This window comes from Drosophila miranda, chromosome XR (genome assembly GCF_003369915.1).
Source record: "Drosophila miranda strain MSH22 chromosome XR, D.miranda_PacBio2.1, whole genome shotgun sequence".
Lineage (NCBI taxonomy): Eukaryota > Metazoa > Arthropoda > Insecta > Diptera > Drosophilidae > Drosophila > Drosophila miranda.
The window spans coordinates 9,038,461-9,057,777 of NC_046674.1; the positions used below are offsets into that span (position 1 = coordinate 9,038,461).

At 46.2% G+C, this 19,317-nt stretch overlaps 1 protein-coding gene across 1 annotated transcript; it reads left to right on the top strand.

The window, feature by feature from the left end:
* The first annotated feature begins 2,792 nt into the window (after positions 1-2,792).
* On the top strand, positions 2,793-16,739 carry LOC108153441 (mucin-19). The gene is made up of 5 exons (XM_017283449.2): positions 2,793-3,214; positions 12,728-15,121; positions 15,184-15,377; positions 15,448-15,853; positions 15,923-16,739. Exons 1-5 carry the CDS (start codon positions 2,917-2,919, stop codon positions 16,231-16,233), a joined length of 3,603 nt encoding a protein of 1,200 aa, XP_017138938.2. The 5' UTR covers positions 2,793-2,916; the 3' UTR covers positions 16,234-16,739.
* Positions 16,740-19,317: the final 2,578 nt, after the last annotated feature.

Sequence of the window (19,317 nt, forward strand, 5' to 3'; positions counted from 1 at the left end):
CCGTGTCGTGTCTCTGCTCGTCCACGATTTCCCAAGCGCCAATTTGCATGTTTAATCAGCTGTGGCCAAGTTTAACCCATTGTTTAGCACAATGGCGGAGAGCTAGAGCCCGAGGGCCCAACACCTCCCTCCCCACCTCCAACAAAAGCCCCATCTCCCCATCGGACGAGCAGTTGTGTGGGCGGTTCCGAGATGGAATAGAATTCTATCCGTGGCCCACCTCGACCAAACCGACCGAAAATTCTTTCGCACGCCTCGGCTCTCAAGTGTGGCCAAATGGATTTCTAGATTTTGATTTTGATTTTGATTTTGATTTTGGGCTCCTCCATTTTGTCACTTTATCAATCATCGTAAGAGCCCGAAACAAACAGCCAGAGAACCACTTCGGAACTCATCCAATTGTAGGGCCACTCGAAAAGTATTTTTCTGACAAACAAAATTGATTCTAAGCTGGGGCTTGGGGCATTTCGAGTTGGCATAAGCCCCTGCTGTCCGGCTATCTATAGAGATAGAACCATCAATGGGTATCTCGCAGTCCATACACACACACACACACAGACTCAACAACCCATCAGGCTTTACTTATTTGTAATCTTATTGCGCGCTTTGTGGTTGTTAAGTTTAGAACGCTGATGTTATAACAAATTAACAAAAAAATCAAATATAATCATATAAAGAGAGAAACCGAGAGGCGAGCGAGCGAGTCAATGGCATTTCTTACGTTCTTATAATTATAATGAAACTGGGAGCGAACTTAATGAGCCGCCAGGCAAAATCTTTTTTCGTTTTTTTTTTCCCCCTCTCAAATTATTGCTAGAATTACGAGAAACATATAATTTAAAAAATGGTTATCGTGTCTTTTTGCGACTGTTCTTTGATCATCATCTCTCCCCCCCCGCCCCCATCATCAACGCTCATGCAAATTTCTTTCTATTCGGCTTTTCTTACACAGCCACAGCCATAGCATCCTGTTTGCCTCAATTAATCATGGGAACTGCCGAAGGCGGCAAAGAGCTGCCAAGACATTCGGCTATGGCTAAAACGTGCATTGAACTTTGGTTTCTACGCTTTGCTCATCTGCGAGAAAGGTTCTTTAAGATGTAAAAATAGAAAGAGCCACAGCTACGACTTGGGGCTTTGTCTGTGCTGGTGGTGCTGCCTACTGCTCATCAGCATGACAAAGAATAGAACAGAAAAATGCTGACCCTGGTTTTCTTTCTTTCAAAAATTACGCAAAACCCCAGGCCGCACCCACTGAATGGGCGGAGTGGAGGCTTCTCGCCTTCTCGCCTTCTCTTGGGGGGGGGGGCGGCCAGTAGCCAGTAACCATTTATGCCGCATACCAAATCGAGTGAAATTGTCAACGTAATTTTGCGCAAGCCGCAAGCAAGCCAAAAAGGCCCCCAAAAACACTTGGGCTTCTCCTATGCAACGATGTGTGTGTATTAATTGATTCCCCAACAGGCAATGACACACATTGCCATAAAAAATTCATAGTTGCTTATGTTTTAATGGCCTAACGATGCAGCGAAATAACAAAAAGCTGAAAATACTGTCAAACCCATCGTGTATCGTGTATGTACAACAGGGCGTATGCGTGCCGCCTGGTCTATGGCTTTGGGCTTTGGGCTTTCGGCTTTTGGATTTTATTGAACCCCGCATACAGGCAGGCGGCTGTTAGTTTGGATCTGGCATGGATCGGGTCGGATCGGATCGGATCGGCGACCTCAGTTATCACTCTTACTTACCGCGAATTATAATTGATGGCTGGCTGCCCCTGTGATGGCCGTCAGTCAGTCCGCCCCAAGCGGCTTATAGAGCTCTGCGATCCGTGGAGGGACCTTCCGTTAGTGCTGGCCGGCTGTGGGTTATCTCTACGAACATGTGTGTACATCTAGCCAACATGAGTCTGACCCTAAGTAGCCAATCTTCGAAGGTGCAGTTCAATACCATAAGGCTAATGAACGGGGGAAAACACACACACAATTGATTCACGGAAATGTGGAGATTAAAGTTAGCAGCGTGCAAATTACACAATTGGATAGCTTATCTAACGCTGGTAATTGATTGAATAATGTTATTCCATTGAAAAGATAATCGAATTTTTACGATAATTCTATTGTCTTTCGAAGACTGATGTTTGCAATTGGGCGATGGGTGTTCGATAATTTGATTCCTCAGATAGTTCTAGATTTTGAGACAAATAAGAAAACATATATATTGTAGGGAAATAAGTCAGAAATCTGTTCATTTATATACAATAGTTAGGATCTATTTTGTTCATTTGAAAAGCGTTCATTGCAGCACTGATACAATTCAATATCTACCTAATTTGTTTGTGAGTTTAAAACCCATTCTTACAGTTCTGTAACGTACTGTATGTTGCCGTTCAGCTTCCACCATGACAATTCAGTTTCTATTCCAATGATTTTGGTCTCTTTCCTATTTGTGTACCAATCAGCGACATTTCACTAATGCACTCCGATCTCTCTCTCTCTTTCTCTTCCGACATTTTGCAGCAGCAACGGCCAGGCGTACGATTTCCCAAAGCAGCAGCACAGATAAGTCGACAGCACGACTTGAATTATTGCACGCAACAGCAGCAGCAGCAGCAGCATCGGCAACATCGGCCACATCAGCAACTGCAACATCCACGGCAGCAACAGCAGAGAAAGGGGAGAAGCTGAGCAGCGGAGCAGCGGAGGAGGAGGACGACACGCAGACGAGACGAGACGCAGCTCCATTCTACAAGACAATTGTGGAAAATTGGAAAACCCGCGTGTGTGTTTGTGTGCAAAGCGAACAATAGAAAACCAGATAGAAAATCAGCAGCAGAGAAAACAATCAACGAAACAGCAAAGCAGAGCAAAAGCCAAACTATAATTTTGGGATATTTATTTGTATGCTTGGCTTACGATGAAAATTCATCGAAGCAATGAATCATTTTGCTGTTGCTGGTTGTTGTTTTTGGTGGCATTGTTGGTGGCAGCAGCAGCAACATCGACGACGACAGTAAGTGAAACGCAGACGAATGCAACAAATGGTGCAATTAGACAGCCAGCAGCGGCAGCGGCAGTGCCGGCAGAGAGGGAGGGCAGGGAGCCCCGGCAACTTCAACTGGGAGTGCAACAAAATGCGACAGCAGCAACAGCAGCCGCCGCCAGCGACGGGGAAAGCCGAACTTCAGCGGAAATTTTAGGCCCCAGCGATGTGGGTAAGTTTTCCAGCCATACAGCACATATTACATTACCCGTACCCATACATACGGGCCACCCAACCCCCGGTGCCAATTCACTCACGGGAAAAAATTGCCAACTAGCCAAAATAAATCTATGCCAATTATTGACCAACTGCCAGCAGACGAAGCAACAATCGCCGGTGCAACGGCAACACAAGAAACATTCAGGTTGCTGGCCAACAAAAAACAAAAAACAATTGGCCATCCAGCCAGCCAGACAGCCAGCCGGTCGGTCGGCCGGGCCAGGCCAGGCCAGGCCAAATGTGGCCCGAAGAAGAGGCGCAACCACATCAGCATTGGGCAATCTTTTGCATTTCAAGTGGGGCCAGAAATTGTTTGTCATCTGCGGTAGAGAAAGGAAATGGGTTTATGGGATTGTCTAGAATGGTTTATGGCATGAATGTAAGAGCTAATGGTGTATAAATGGGTTGGCTATACGTGTAGATAGGCGAAAGGACGATAGAAGAGTGACAGAAAAGGCTGTGGGGGAATTTTTCATCTCCATTGAATGAATATTATAGTAGTAACGGGTATGAAATGGTTTGAATATTCCTAGCTGATCCGGCAAACCATTTTCAGCAGTATTGTGAACCTTTTGCTGTTGCTTCGAACGATGTCAATTGACTTCAGGAACATGCCGATGATCAAGCCCTTCAATAGTTCTGGCTGTGTTTCAATTCCTAGTAGTTGCAAATTTCCTGATGCGCAACACATGCCATTTTATTCATGTTTCAATTCAATATATAGTACCAATCAGCACTTTCGGATGAGCGGATGACTCGTACTCGAATGCGGGATGAAGAAACGAAGCGGATGTACTTGTTGGCTTTGTCGGCAAATTTCTTTGTGAGTGTCAGTTGAAGGAAAAGTTTTCCATTTTTAAGATCTCTGAGATGGAAAGTATTTCGTTTGCAACCATCAAACCAGGAGATACTCGTTTTAAAAGAAAAGATTGTTGATCAGGCGGAAAGGAACAGGTTTTAAGGGTTATTTCTTTCAGCAGAACCAATACAATAAATGGGTATCTAATTGATTGATACCTTTGATTATTTCTACCAAGTTTTCAGGAATAGCAGCCCAACAAATAGCAGTACTTTCGAAACACCTAGGAGACAAGTTAATTATGTTTAACCTTCCCTCAACCTCAAAATTCGAGTATATATTGAATTAAGATACAACTTTGGAGATAAGCCCACCACAGAGCGTACCCATCCGCAGGTTGCAACCGATCGAAAAATATGAAACTGTTCTGCAAGGGCAAATGTCGAGGTGAAGATAGCCTTCCTTTCATATACGACTGGTACTCGGGCTCTCAAACAAAATGGTGTGTTGCAAGTGTGTGTGGAGACTGATTAGACCAACGACTGTGGCTGGCTCTTTTGTCCGTGGCTGCCTCACACTTGTGAATGCTTAAAGCAATTGTTATTTCAATTAAGTATTTTCATAAGCAATTAAGTTCAAAAATGGTCTCGTGGGCGTCGCATCGTCGATCTTTTGCATTTGAAATGGAAATTGAGTTTTTACCAATTGGAATACCCTCGAGTGTTGGGCCTAGACTGAAGTGCAAGAGTACAAAGACGAGTACGAGTTCGGGGTCCAAGGGTAGGCTCTAATCCCCATTCCAGATCACAGATCACAGGTTTTGTTGGTGGCAAAGTGTTGACACGAAAATTGCCGCCATCTGCCCCCCATCTTTATTCATGAACCTTTTTTTTATGACTATATTTTTTGGTTAGTTTTCTTCCTCGGTTTTCTGTTGATGGCCTGAACCCCAGACCTCGCGAGAGTGCAAAGGGATTACATAAACACTTTGGGGCCTCTCTGCGATGGGCATGGGCATGGGGTCTTGGCCAGGCCCAGAGCTAACTAAACAAATGTTAATGCATTTTGATTATTTTTAATTTATGCACATTAAAAATGTGCGATGAATGGGCATATTTTTGGTTGTATCTTTTTCTGTTTTCGGTTTTTTTTTTGTCTTTTGGCTCTTACGAAATGCAATTTTCGGATCGCCTGGCGGGTTGTAGGTGTCGTTGCCGGACACTCGATAGTCGCCCCGAATACTTGAGACTTTTAAGCAGAGAAAAAAAATAAAGAAATCCTCAGCTGAAAAATATCAATATTGGTGTGGTTTCGGCTGGTGCTGGCACTGGTACTGGTGTGCTCATTACGTTTACCTGTTTCTTTTTTTTCGGTTTTTTTCATTTTTTTTGGAGAGACCCCTCATGTGCGTCCATTGCGTAATCCCACTCATTTAGCAGGCGGTTTTCGAGCCACAAGCTCCGACCGAGAAGAAGAGCGCAAAGAGCAAATCTAAAAAGTCAACAAAGAGTCGGCCAAGTCAGGTAACCGCACAAAGCCAACCAAGCCAGCAACCAGCCAGCCAGCCAGCCAGCCAGCCAGCCAAGTGCATTCAGGCAGCGTCTTCTGCAGCTGCCACAGAGCCACTGAGACTGCCACAGCCAGGGCGTATACGCAATATGGGGGCGTGTGCATTCGATGTGGGAAATGGTAAGATGGATGGAGATGAAGGAGGCATGAAAAGAAAAGCAGTTGAATCATTCATTGTTGTTGCCAGGGGGAAACACATCAGCCTGAAACTGTTTAAATATTTGGCCCTACCGTATTACGTACTTTGATTTGGGATTTTGCTCTGCTCTGCTCTGCTCTGGCCTGCTCTCGATATGTAATAACAAATATTCAATCAAAATATTTGCCTTGTTCATTATTTGATGGGGCCTCACACATGTGTAAACATAGCTCTACACGGCTTACGGCTGTAGGTTCATTTTTCATAATAGATCTTCATCACGGAACTAATCGTTGGAGTCGATTCAAGTCAGAGTCAGAGCCAGAGCCAGAGTCGGTGATCGGATGGCAAGGCCAAGAATTATTTACATATAATTATGTAAAGCATTTGAGAAAGATAAATGGAAAAAATATGAATTGGAAGAACAAATAACAAAATACATAGAAAAATAAATCGATTTTTGAGTACAAGAGATTGGAATACCGGGTGGAAGGTACTCGTACACAATTCTAGAGATATGAATGGGCAAACCGATGGCTCAGAATCATAAGGAATGATCTCATTTAACAGATTGCAATCGGAACAATGTTATGGACACAATAAAGAACTCTCTCCCAGTGTGGCTTAGCAGTCAAGGGCGAGTTTTCATCTCTCTCTTTAGCTTTATTCCAGTGCGAATCGTTGGGTTCTATTTTCTAAAGGCCAAAGGGAATCCCCCAATGATGGATTTTTTCATGCTCTAAAAACCTCAAATTTCATTTGAATCTAATTTGTTTTTGGCCAAATATCACATATATACGTAATAGGTATTATATATTAAAAACTAAATTATTCATATTATAATCGACCACTTTTCGCTTTATTTCCTTCACATTTACGTTCCTTTTTTTTTTTTTTTTTTTGTTTTTTGCTTGCAGTTTTCGCTTTTCAATTTTATTTTATTTGAAGACCCCATTCCCATTTCCATTCCATTCCATTCCCATTCCTAGCTTGTGGTTTGAGTTTTTAAGTTTTTTAGTGTTGTTTTTGGCGCTGCCTAGGAAAAGGAAATAAAATGCGCAATTTGTGTGTTTCGCGGTGATCGCGGCGAATTTCAATTTTTTGCTTTAGGTTTTTTGTTTTTGTTTTTTTGTTTTTTTGTTTCTTTTATATAAAATGTTTATAATTTCTTTTTCATTAACTTTCGTTGCGAAAAAGTTTGTGTTGTGTTGTTTTTGTTTTTTGTTTGCGGTTAGTCCGGAGAGGTTTAATGAACCCTTTTTGGCTAGAGGGGTTCCAGCAGGTCCATCATTTGGCTAATTTCCCCCCATTTTGTTGTTGTTGGTTTTCTTGCGTGATTAATAATCCAAATGCTGACCCACAACTGTGTGTGTGTGTGTGTGTGTGTGTGTGCGGGGGGGAGTGGGGAAGTTTTACGGGCTTACACGGGTTACGCAACGAAGATGATTTAGTGGGGGACTTAATTAAAAATCCGCTGGGACAAAAGAAAGTGGCCGAAACTAATGATGGACGGGGGTGCGCAGCGAGAGGCAAGGGGAGATCGCATTGCATTGCGTAAAAAAACAAAACCTGGGGCTGATGAGAGACTTTGATGGGATCTGGGAGCTGCCTCTGCCTCCGATGATGTTGATGAACATGTGCCACGCCCCATAGCCATTTGCAACGCCTCAATGCACACAGCTACTCGACGTGGGGGTACGACGAGTATTGAAAACTTTTCCAGGCGGAGAGGCACAAAAAAACGGAAGCCGCACAATGGCAGCAAAAAAAAAAAAAAAAAAAGCGCAGGAGGAAAAACAAACTAACGAAACGAAAACGAAAATCATGAACAAAAAAAAAAAAGAAACAAAACTTAGCAATTATCCAACATTTAACATATGTGCGCGATTGGGGAGGGGTATATATAATATGTATATTGTACACATATATCTTTTGTGAGGGCCTGCCACAAGGTGGAAATCGGTCTACGTAATTGCGCCATTAAAAGGTCAGGCTAGGAGCCGGCGCTGCTGAGTGCTGTTTTATCTGCTTTTTTGGGGCGTCAGCAGTCTGTCAGCCAAGGGTTAACAGCACCATCAGGAAACTGAAACTAAAACGAAAAGTAAGGCTCCGTCTGAAATTCAAACTTCAAACCCAGAGCCAAAAGCAAAACGATTCATTTAGAGGCATTTCACGACAACTTCAGCTTTTAACTGCATTTCCGCATTGACATCCGCGATGGCTGTTGCCTTGCTTTCAGCGACGGCCTGGCTTTTCCTTGACTTTTCCTTTTCCTTTGGCTGTTTGGCAGTACCTTTGCCATTTCTTTTGGCTTTCTCACGTCGTCGCAATGCACTTCCTGCATTCGTCTCCGGCACCCACAAGAGCTGGGGAGCTGCATTTGGAGTTGCCCCGAAGCATTGGCTCCTTCTATGGACAAATGTCGCCTGCTTGAACCGGACTCCTGGGACCTCTTTGAGGGGAGATTTAGCTGGCTGGTTGGTTGGTTGGTTGGAAAGCCACTCCCTTGTATCCCATACACCCCCGCTAGACGGCGGAATCTCTCTCTCTCGTTATGGTTGCGGGAATCGTAGGCATTTCGATGTTTGGCATTTTCCGTTTTTCATGGCGTTTTTCCGTTGCATGCTTCGATTTCACATTAGAAATGCTTTCGATTGGCTCTCGGACTGGCCAAGACATGTCTTGTTGCATGTCTGTGCCGCTATGCCTATCTGCGAACAAACACAATGACCAAAAACACGTTTTAGCCATGAACGTGGGCCAGTGGGGGATGTCAGCTATGGCATGGGGGATAGGATGCGATCCGATCAGATAGGGTGCAGCACTGCAAACGAAAGCGAGAAAACAACAACAACAGCAACGAAAAAAGAGCAGCCAAGAAATATTGCAACGAAAGCGGAGAAAGTTTTTGTTGCTGCCAAGGCGGCATTTAAAAATTGTATTTATGAACTGTGTCTGCAACAGTATATGCCTCTCTCTGTCTGTGTGTGTGTGTGTGTGTGTGTGTGTGTGTGTGTATGCATCTGTTTGTGTGGCTGTGTGAGTGCAAACCAGAAAGCAAAAGTGAGGCTGTGCCGCGTGAATTAGTGCCAACGAATTAATGAAAGTTTTTCAGCGACTGGATTTGCATTTTTGAGTGCTTGGATTACTTTCTTTCGTTGGCCAGGAAATAAACCAAAAGAGAGTGAGAGGAAGAGTGGGAGAGAAAGAGATGCTTCAAGGTCGCCAAAACAAAAAAACACAGTGCGTTTCGAAACTATAAGACATGTGCTAGAGGCTGACTCTTTCCTTTTGTGACTCGATTAATTGATAGTTAACCTATTCGATTGGTAAACGACTGCTTCGATAACACATATTTAAGTGCATATTTTTTGTTGTCTGGGGAAACCATTCGATAGTTGGCTCAGATCCATAACAGTTTTTATTTGCTTGAGTTTTGTTAACTGAAAACCAATTGATTTTCGGGATCTTTATTCGATTTTATTTATAGCTTCATAAAAAGCCATAGACACTGAGTGAATTTTCATACCGATTTCCATTAGATAACTGCCCGACTTCCTGACCCATAACTGCCTGCTGCCGTTTGATAACAGTGGGCCATAATCAAAACCGACTCTAATAAGTAGATACTGGACTTAGCGTTTTGTTCACTAATTGGATGCCATAACAGGCTGTCAATTAAGCCACTTGTCTGTCTTTGAAACGGAAGTTTGTTCCACGCAATGATCCATGCCTGCATCTACAAGCGATTTAATGTTCTCTTATTCGAATAATTGCCCGTAAGACATTTAATCAGGGACCACAATTAAGAATTAAGATTTTAGGCACAGATCATATGCCAAACGAAGGCGTAGATCACAACCTCCGATAGGCACTGCTTAAATTCAATTTTACTTTTTAATTTTTCTAATTTAATTTTCATAATCAACATTAGAAATAATTTTTATTTGAAATTTGATATTTTTATTTTTTTTTAAGTTTGCAAAATAATTTTTATTTCAAATTTGTATTAAAATTTAAAGCAAGAGATTTTTCTAATGTTTATAATAAAAATTTTTTTTTTTTAAACAAGAATAAACAAAAATAATTTTACAATAGAAAAATAAATAAAAATATCTATATAATAAATAAAATAATAAAAAAGGTTTCTGAATAAAATCAGAAATTAATTTGTATTTCCAAATTTGAATTATAAAAATCCGAATTCTACCGATCACTTTGTTTAATGATTTTCATTCTTCATATTTGAACGGAAATTTCGAAATTTTCGCTGTCAATTTGCTATGTTTTTTTGGCGGCCTGTGCATCGTTGCGTATGATTGACATTTGTGTCACAAAGTCAGAGCTAGAGCCAGAGCCAGAGCCCATGTTGCCTGCCTGCTATATGATTATTATGTTATGTGTTTTCCGCTCATTGAATGATATTTCATAACAGCGAGTGTGTGACACCATTAAATAAGTTTAGACAATCGAATCAAACACAGCTGTCAGCGCACACACACACACTATCAAACGATCAAACTGCAGTGTATCTATGAGGGTGTATCTGCGCGCGTGTGTGTGTGTGTGTGCTTGTCAATTAGCAATGAAACAAACTGCAAAGTCAGCTGCGACTGCTGCCCACTCGTGTCAGTAATTTATTTTTAATTAAAAGTTCTAAACAAAAGCCCAAGACATGCGATTCATTCAAGCGCTAATACCCATGCACGGGTACGGGCATACCATACCCGAACATACCCAAACATACCCTACTCGTACCCATCCATCGTACTTTTAGTTTTGTTTGTCGATCCATTCGGACATTATCTATGGCTTTGTGCAATTAAGGGGAGGAGGAGCAGACGCTGCTGTTGCTGCTGCTCTGGCGGCTGCTACCTTGATGGGGCATTGTGCGGTGATGCCTCATTAGCTGCCAAATAAACTTGGCTTTTTGGTCAGAATCGCCGCCAGTCCGTCCCAGTCTGGGGTGGGGTCTCTCCGCCATTGTCTCTGCCTCTGCCTCTGCCTCCGGCTGTGGCTGTGGCTGGGGCCAGAGTTCGATACCGAATTTCACAGAACACAACAAAATGTAGAAGCAACTGCTGGGCATTAGTCATGCCGTCGCATCCGTTTGCTGCTTTTTTAGCCACCGATTAATCACCTGCCCAAAAAGCTGCACAATTTTCGGGCATTATGTAAGCACTTTTAAACAGAAAGATTAGAATTCTCCCCACTGGTAGATGCTATTTGGAAGATCGCAATGCCACCCCAAAACTGTCGGTGGAGTAGGAGTAGGAGGAGGAGAACGAACTGTTTCTGTTGGCCATTTGGCTTTGGTTCGGTTCGGTTCGGTTCGCTCAGCTTGGCCTGAACTAAGGCTGTGTCGCTGTCTCTGTGCCGCAGCCGACAAAAGTCGTGGTGTATATATGACCAAAATCAAATTAAAATTCCACAACGCATGCCAAAGCGGCTGGGGCATGGAGAGACCGATGGCCACAGCAGCAACAGCAACAGCAACAGCAGCAGCAACAGCAGCAGCATGGCTAATGCCAAGAAGTCGCACAGGCCACGGTATGGCTAGGCCATAATTCCCAATACGATAATCAGGCAAAGCCAAAAAGAAACACATCGAATGGGAAGATACCCTGTACACTGCAGGGACAATGGCAGAATAGCTGGTGGGTGGGACTTTTTAGCTGAAGTTTCCAACTTTCAGTGGCTTCCTTTAGTTGAGCTACCCTTTAGAGAAAGAGAAAGAGAAAGAGAGAGAGAGATAGGGTACAACGCCATAGCCTAGGCAGCGCCAGTGTCTGTGGACTGTGGCTGAAAATGGCAGCCGACGCGTCCGACGGGCTGCCTGTCGTTTCATTGAAGGCAGGCAACGTGACGAGACGCCCAAATGGGGCGCACAGTGTTGTACAATATGGAAAATAAACGAATACGAAAATCACAAAGATAGAAACAGAAACACAAACACACACACACACACACAGCCACAGCCACGACTTGGCCAAAACAAAGACAAATCGCTCAATGGCTCAGTGGAGTAGTGGCGTAGTGGTGGGAGAAGTCAGTTAGTTATTCAGTCAAAAAGCTATACAAGTGGCCAAAATGCGGCAGTGGCAACAGCGGAGGCATCTCTGCAACTTGTTCTAGCCGCCGTCGTGTTGCGTGGCTGCCGCGCTTGAGATGCCAGACCAGACCTAACCTTGGCCCAAACTGCAAGCCAATGAACTAAATGTTTGTGAAAAGCAGCAGCACCAGCAGCAGCAGCAGCGGCAGCAGCAGCCAACGTCAGCGACAGCCGTGTTTTGTTTGCAATTGTTTTTGGCAACGTGAAAATTAAACAATTGTGCAAGCCTCCAGTTTGAGAGTCTCAGCCGCCTTGTAATTGTTTTAACTGATTCATGGGTCAGGCAGTTAGCCAGTTAGCCAGTTAGGCAGCACAGCAGTCAATGGAATTAGGCCCATTGCTCAATCCAGCGAGAATGGCCAGCTGCCTGCCCGGAGGCGCTTAGAACACAAATTGTGCCTGCCCGCCCGCCTGCCCACCCACCCGCCCCCGGCCAGCCAGCACGACTAATTAGTGGGCCAGCATTAGGCTGCATCTAAAGTTGGGGGGCTTGGACCAGTTTGTAGCTATTTTCTAGGCTAAGAAACATTTGAAACAAGCTGATTAATGGCCCCAAAAGAGTGGCCTGCAAGATGTTCACGATGCTGTTGATGATTCCAACCAGATGCCGAGATACTCAGATGCTGAGATGCTAAGATGTTGTGGATGATGACGAGGCCTTTACCCAAAGGCAAAGTTCGCTCCGCATTCCAAACGAGTTTCGTGCTGCTGCTTCGTTGTTGGTTTAGTCGCAATCCGAGAGATTGTTTTTCCAATATTTTGTCACGATCTGGCGTCGAGAATGGAAATTTATTCATACATCGCACTCGTACTCATATCTCGCCTCTCTCTCCCTCCACCGTTCCAGATGCCGTCGGGGATAAGCCCACCACCTATCGACCCTCGGGTGCTAATCGGCCATCGATTGCGCCGCCCCTCAACTCTGCGCAGGACAGAGAGCGCAAGCTGATGAACGTCTTGGCCGCCCGGCGTACGGCCCTGCATCGCGGTGGCTTCCGCACCCGCATCGGCGGCACCACAGGACGCAGTGGCATATCCCAAGCGGCGGCGGCGGCCGCGGCAGTGGAGAGCACCTCCAAGTCGCCGAGCGATCCGCGGTCCGTGTGCATCAGGAACTGCACCAAGAACTTCACGCGCCGCACCACCGCCAGCTGCATGCGGCAGTGCGCCAACTTCACCCGCATGGCCATGGCGGGAACCATGGAGCGGGGGGGACAGCCGGGGGCGAACAGTTCCTCTGCGGTGCCGAAGGGATCCATGAAGGTGGGTGGCGGCGGAGCGGCGGCTGGTGGCGCCGCGGATCGCGACACCAACGAGATCCTCTTCAGCGATGAGTCCTCCCACGGCCTCTTTGTGGTGGCCAAGGAGCAGAACGACACGCTTAACCACATTGCAGACGGGACCAAGCCCCCGGTGGTGGGCAAGGCTGTGCGTGGCAAGGTCACTTCCGTGGAGCACGAACAGGAGCAGGAGCAGGACGATGATGAGGAAGACGACGAGCTGAAGCCGTACGTTTATTTTGGAGCCAAACTCCCGCCGATTAGGCCCGGAGGCCTGACCATCAAGGCAGCCGAAGGCGACGACGAGCATCCACGTGTGCTGGAAGTATCGGTGGCTCAGAGCACCACCCCTACACCCAGTCAGACTCTGACGACCAGCACCAGCACCACATCCAGACCCACAGCCTCCACGCGACGTCCCCTGACCGCCGTGGAGCGCAGTCGCAGCCGCTACAAGTACCACATGCGGGAACGAGGCATAGCCGCAGCGGCTGACCCACCGCCACCCCCCGCTGTGATCGCCCCACCAGTAAGCCGCACGCGATATGTGGGCTCGGGGCGATCCACAGCGGGACTGCAGTCCGAAACGGAGGTGGCCAAGCCCGTGGTGGTGCGTAGGGTGGTGGCCCCCAAGGCAGCACAGCCTTCTTCCTCGACGCCGCTCATCATCACGGTGCTGAGTGCCGAGGAGGATACGACGTTGGGGCAGGCAGAAGTGCAGCAGCCAGAGGCAACCACAACCACCAGTACAAGCACCACCACAACGGCGAAACCTACAACAACAAGCACAACAACCACCCAAGCACCACCACCACCTAGCACCACCACCACCAAGAGAACCACCACGAAAGCACCAACCACAACCACAACAACAACAACAGCAAAGACTACAACCAGCACAACGCCGGGCACCACCTCGAGCACCACCACCATCCATTCCGTCGTTCCAACCACACCGAAGCGAAAGAGCATCATCGAGAAGGACACAGAGCTGATTCGGGCGTTGGGGCCAGCCCTAACGCAAGAGATCAACATCGAGGATCAGAACAATCTCATCATCTTCTGCAACAACACCTCCGACTGTGGCGCCACGCCGCGCACACCCCACACGCAGCTGTCGCACACCACCGACTCGAGTCCGAAGATACTGCGCACCACAGTGCTGACCTCAGTGCGATCCACAGTGCACCCGCGCACCACCACCAGCAGCAGCAGCAGCAGCACCAGCACCACACAGGCAGCACCACCCGCTGATGTCTACATTGGGGTGGTGGAATCCTCCTCGTCGGCCAGCGCCACGCCGCTGGACATTAGCTCCACGATTGTGATTGCCAACGAGCGGGATGTGGATCTGGAGATGCGGCGAATGAATCTCGTGACCCTGGTGCTGGTGGCCGTGGGCGTGATACCGCTGGCCGCCATCATCCTCTATCTGGTGCGCAACTATGTGGTGCGTCGCAGGGCCAAGAAGCACGGCGAGGTCTTTGACGTGTGCATCACGGACCAGCAGCCCATCAGTCCCGTGAAGAAGGTGGACTCCAAGTACCAGTTGGATGAGGAGGAGGACGAGGTGGATCACCATCAGCACCATCACCAACAACAACAGCAACAGCAACACCATCATGCGCAACACCAGGCCATGCCCATGTCGCAGGCGTCGCGGGATGCCAACCACAATCGGTATACGATGGACGACAAGACGTCGCTGGCCAGCGAGTACCAGGACTTTGATCGCAGCAACATTCGCCTGAAGAGCCTCCTGGGCGAGGGCAACTTCGGGCAGGTGTGGAAGGCGGAGGCGGACGACCTCAGCGGCCACTTTGGGGCCACGCGCATTGTGGCCGTCAAGACGATACGCGCCTGCAGTGCGCAGGTGAGCCTCAAGGACGAGGCCAACATCATGAGGAAGCTGGGCTCCCATCAGAATGTGGTCACCCTCCTCGGAGCCTGCGTCGAGAGTGGTAAGAATGATCATTGGCATTGATGGTTTGATATTAAAGTCGTGTGTTCCGTTCCTTTGCAGAGCCCCACATGCTGATCATGGAGTATGCGATGCGTGGTCGCCTTCTATCGCTCTTGAGGGCAGCTCGGAGTGCCACGAACATCCTGCCCGCCTCAGTGCCAGGTGGACGTAGTCTGGCTCCACTCTCTCCGCGAACCCTGGCGGGCTTTGCCCTGGACATTGCCTGCGGCATGGAGTACATAGCAGGGCGAAGGGTAAGACCAATCAATCAATCGTCAAGTGGCCAAGTCCAAGCCAATGCTAATACCCTCCCTCATTCCACAGATTGTTCATCGAGATCTGGCCGCTCGAAATGTGCTCCTCGATCACAATGGCATGTGCAAGATTTGTGATTTTGGCATGTCCATTGACCTGGATGCGGAGCGCATGCGCAAGGAGCAGGAGAAGAATGCGGCCAACGATATACTGCGCAGCAATGCTCTGAAGTTCAAGTTTGACTTTGGCAGTCGCTACATCCTGCAGCACTGGCAGCACACCTTCGGCCAGGGACAGAGTAACGGACACTGCTCGAAGGAGCATCATCACTCCCATGGCGGCCACGACACGATTGGCAAGCGCCACGCTCTGCCCATTAGATGGATGGCGCCCGAGAGCCTGCAGTATCACATGTTCACCACAGAAACGGACATCTGGGCCTTTGGCATTGTCCTTTGGGAGATTGCCACATTGGGTATGTGTAACGCGAACGGAAATATCTTTAAGGGAAGTTTTGTAATGCTTAACCTTTACATTTGTACAGGCTCCACGCCGTACTCCCAGCAGACGGGCCGCGAAGTGATACGCCGGGTGCCGCAGGGTCTGCGTCCCGAGCTGCCCAAGGAGAGCCGCCATGAGTTCTACAACCTGATGTCCCGCTGCTGGCACAAGGATCCGCACATGCGCCCATCGTTCGCCCAGTCCCGGCTGGAAATCACCCGATCGCTGCACAAATGGGTCGACGACGACTCGGCCGCCTCCGACTACATGGACGTGAGCGGCTTCAGCGAGGATCTCGAGCATGGTGTGGTGTACTTCAACCATCGCATCTCGGAGTTTGAATGCGAAATATGACGCTGACTGAATCACCCCATCCTCCAGCATTCCCAAAAGTACATCCCCCCCCCACCAGCATCTCATCTCATCCCACAACTCGTCCACCGGCACCACCACATCTCTATCTCTCTGTCCCTTAATCGATTCGAAATTCTCTTAATTTTTGGCGTGCTTGTCCGAGCAGTATTATTTGTATTTTACGAGTACCTATATATATTTGATCACCCATTTCCTTTCCATTTCCGGAGAGTTTTTTTCATTGTAAATATATATGTATATTTTTTGTTTGAAAAGTTTAAGATTTATGATTAATGAATGGCGCTGCTACCTATGCCTAGTTTAATGCGAGAGTATTCGTCACTTAGTTCTTCTAGTCTGTATCTAAAAAATCCCATCTTCAAGTTGAGCTATTACCGTTATCGTTAGACTGCACCCCAAGAGAGGAAAGAACCTTAGAACTCCCATCAGTTGTGTAATATGTTTCGTTATTAGGCGTCCATCGCATAGGAACTGTGTAGTTTTTTTTTAAAATAAAATTATATATTATAGCTATAGAATTGTACAAATAAATTAATAAAACACGAAATATAATTATGATTATTACACCAGTTGTTGTATTTTGTTTTCTTAAAATTCAATTCAAATGATCACCTGCCTATTGGAGCCCTGATTAGAGCCCTGCTTGAAGCCAAAGTGTTCATAAAATCATGGCTATACTCATGCTTCTTTAATGGTTTCGTTCGTTACGAATTCTGCCTTCAGGACTTACAGGCAGATGGAAAAGCAAAACACCAGCATGTTGTGTTTCTATCAGAAAATCAAATGGAGAGTGAGCGCGAAAAAAAAAACGAAATTTTTGCTCCTGAGAGGGAAAAAAAGGCGAGTTCCTTTTGGGCGAGCGAGACGCTGATTCTAATTGACCAAACGAAGAGAATACCGAATCGATTCGGTTGTCTGCAGGGCATTTAACGCCATTTTTAACGGTACTCTCAGAAGCTTTATATTCCCAAAACCAGCTTGAAAGACAAATCTCTGTAAACATTGAGTTGCCTTTAAAATCTGCACATAATAAATGATAAGCCAATGATCCTATAACCTATAATACAGTATATAGAATTACTAAACATTCTTTATTATTAAAAATTCCACATTTTTAAGCGCTTTCCGCTTCGAGTGCAAAAAATAAATGCACGTCGCACGTCGTACGTTGAATACCCCTCATGGATAATTATTCTAGTGTAAAGAAGATTATGAAATATATTATGGTTGTTTACATATATATTAGTATATTCTACATTTAACATTTAATAAGTATCTAAATGTTATACAAAATAAGTTATTTTAAATAACACTTTTTTGTTAGTGTGGGGCAAGCGTCTTCAAAAAGTGTCATAATACTAAAGAAAAGGGTATATTTCGACGGCAGCCAGGCAATGCCAAAAAGGCGTGTAAGCTCGTTGCTCGTCTATCACAGAAATGTATGGGCGTCTCTTACTATTTACATTGTCTTTGGTCGAACTGGGAACTCCCAGAGCCGAACCTTGGGTTTGAATCTATATATACTGTATGGTTGGATTGTTTTATATTTATAAAAAAATCTGGCAACATTGGTCTGTTAAGTTTTCTACTGTTTCCATACATCCGGCAACTCTGCTGCAAGTTTTTGTTCGGTTCACTCAAAAGATTTCAATGGAGTGCGCGGTTTATTTAAAGTTGTATCAATGCAAAGAGATGCTTAAGTAGCCAGAAGTATTCCAAAATAGGTAGGGTAGGAAAATATACAAACTGAATGCCTAACTGCGATGATCATTTGGGGTGTAAATTTGAAAAATCGTAAGCACTATTCAGTATTGGACTTCAAAGATATAGAGTGATGCATAGCTTGGTATATTTTTCAAGTATTTTTCAGCATAAAGCCTTGTTCAGCATCTTTAACATATCTCATCCACATCGAACGTATTCAAATTCGAGTATCTAAAAGAAAACCTTGATGAGCTGGGAAAACTGGAGTGGGTTTTTATGGGCTCCAGTTTAAAACGTGTATTTACGCATAAACACCTCCGTATTAGTCCATATTTGGAATACTGGTGTCATACTAAACTGCATAATGTGGTGGGAAAACAATGCCCATCTTTTTCAATGTCAAAGTTCTTTTGCTTACCCAATCAAATGGGATGGACAAAAGGTCAACCACTCCGCGGTGGTCAGTGTGTCCACTCCTCAACCGGAACACCAACAGCGCAGAGGAAATAAAAATAAAAAATTTAATGTGCAAATTAGCCAAATGCATGCGGTCGGAGCCGATGGCGGAAAGATCTATGCTCGTATGCAAAAACGGTGAGTGGAGAGAAGTGGAGGCTGGCTGATGGCTGATGGCTGATGGCTGCTGGGTGCAGCTGGAAGCGACAGTTTGGACGCGGACCGGCCCCCCCCAGTCGACTGATTGATGACGCTGCAATAAAGCACACGGCCAACGATGCGGTAATGCCTCCAAATGGACATTAAGATAAAATGCGTTTAAGACTGGAACGCATTGCGTGTGAAATGAAAATCCGAGCCAAAGCCAAAGCCGTTTTGGCGCTGTGATTACCAACGAAAGTGTGAAGAAAATGCTCTCCACAAAGTGGCAATTGAAAGTGCCACAGTTGGAACCTGCCTGCCCTGCAGCACGTTGCTGCTGGATGGTTAATAACTTTAAGCCAATGATGAAGAAATAACAATAAAGCGCACAGCAGCGAAACGACAATGGCCATTACTAGACGCAGAGGCACTGGCCGCAGTGGCAGTGGCAGTGCCAGAAAGGACAGTGGCATACAATTTCCGTAGGAAATGTTTGCCCAGTTTTCTTTTGTTTTCACATTCTCCTTTAATGTTTCGTGTGTGCTTGTGCCACTGTGCAAGCTGTGGCGCCTCTGACCAAAAGGCGGAGGCGCTAACAGCCTGCCCAAAGCTGCCATCGAGGGCCGAGAGCTTTTGGAAAACGAAAGTGCCTGCCTGCCTGCCTGCCTGCCGTTGGCTGTGAAATTAATTTTCCTTGACCCCCGGACGGTTTAGTGGGCTCCTCCGTGAAGTGGCCAAAATGTTTTGGCCACGGCTAATGAA

Excerpts from the sequence above, each read along its gene's own strand:
- LOC108153441 (XM_017283449.2), top strand. The coding sequence starts at position 2,917 with ATGAAAATTCATCGAAGCAATGAATCATTTTGCTGTTGCTGGTTGTTG. Across the intron at positions 3,215-12,727 it reads TTTAGGCCCCAGCGATGTGG|ATGCCGTCGGGGATAAGCCC; the intron begins GTAAGTTTTCCA and ends CCACCGTTCCAG. Across the intron at positions 15,854-15,922 it reads TTGGGAGATTGCCACATTGG|GCTCCACGCCGTACTCCCAG; the intron begins GTATGTGTAACG and ends ACATTTGTACAG.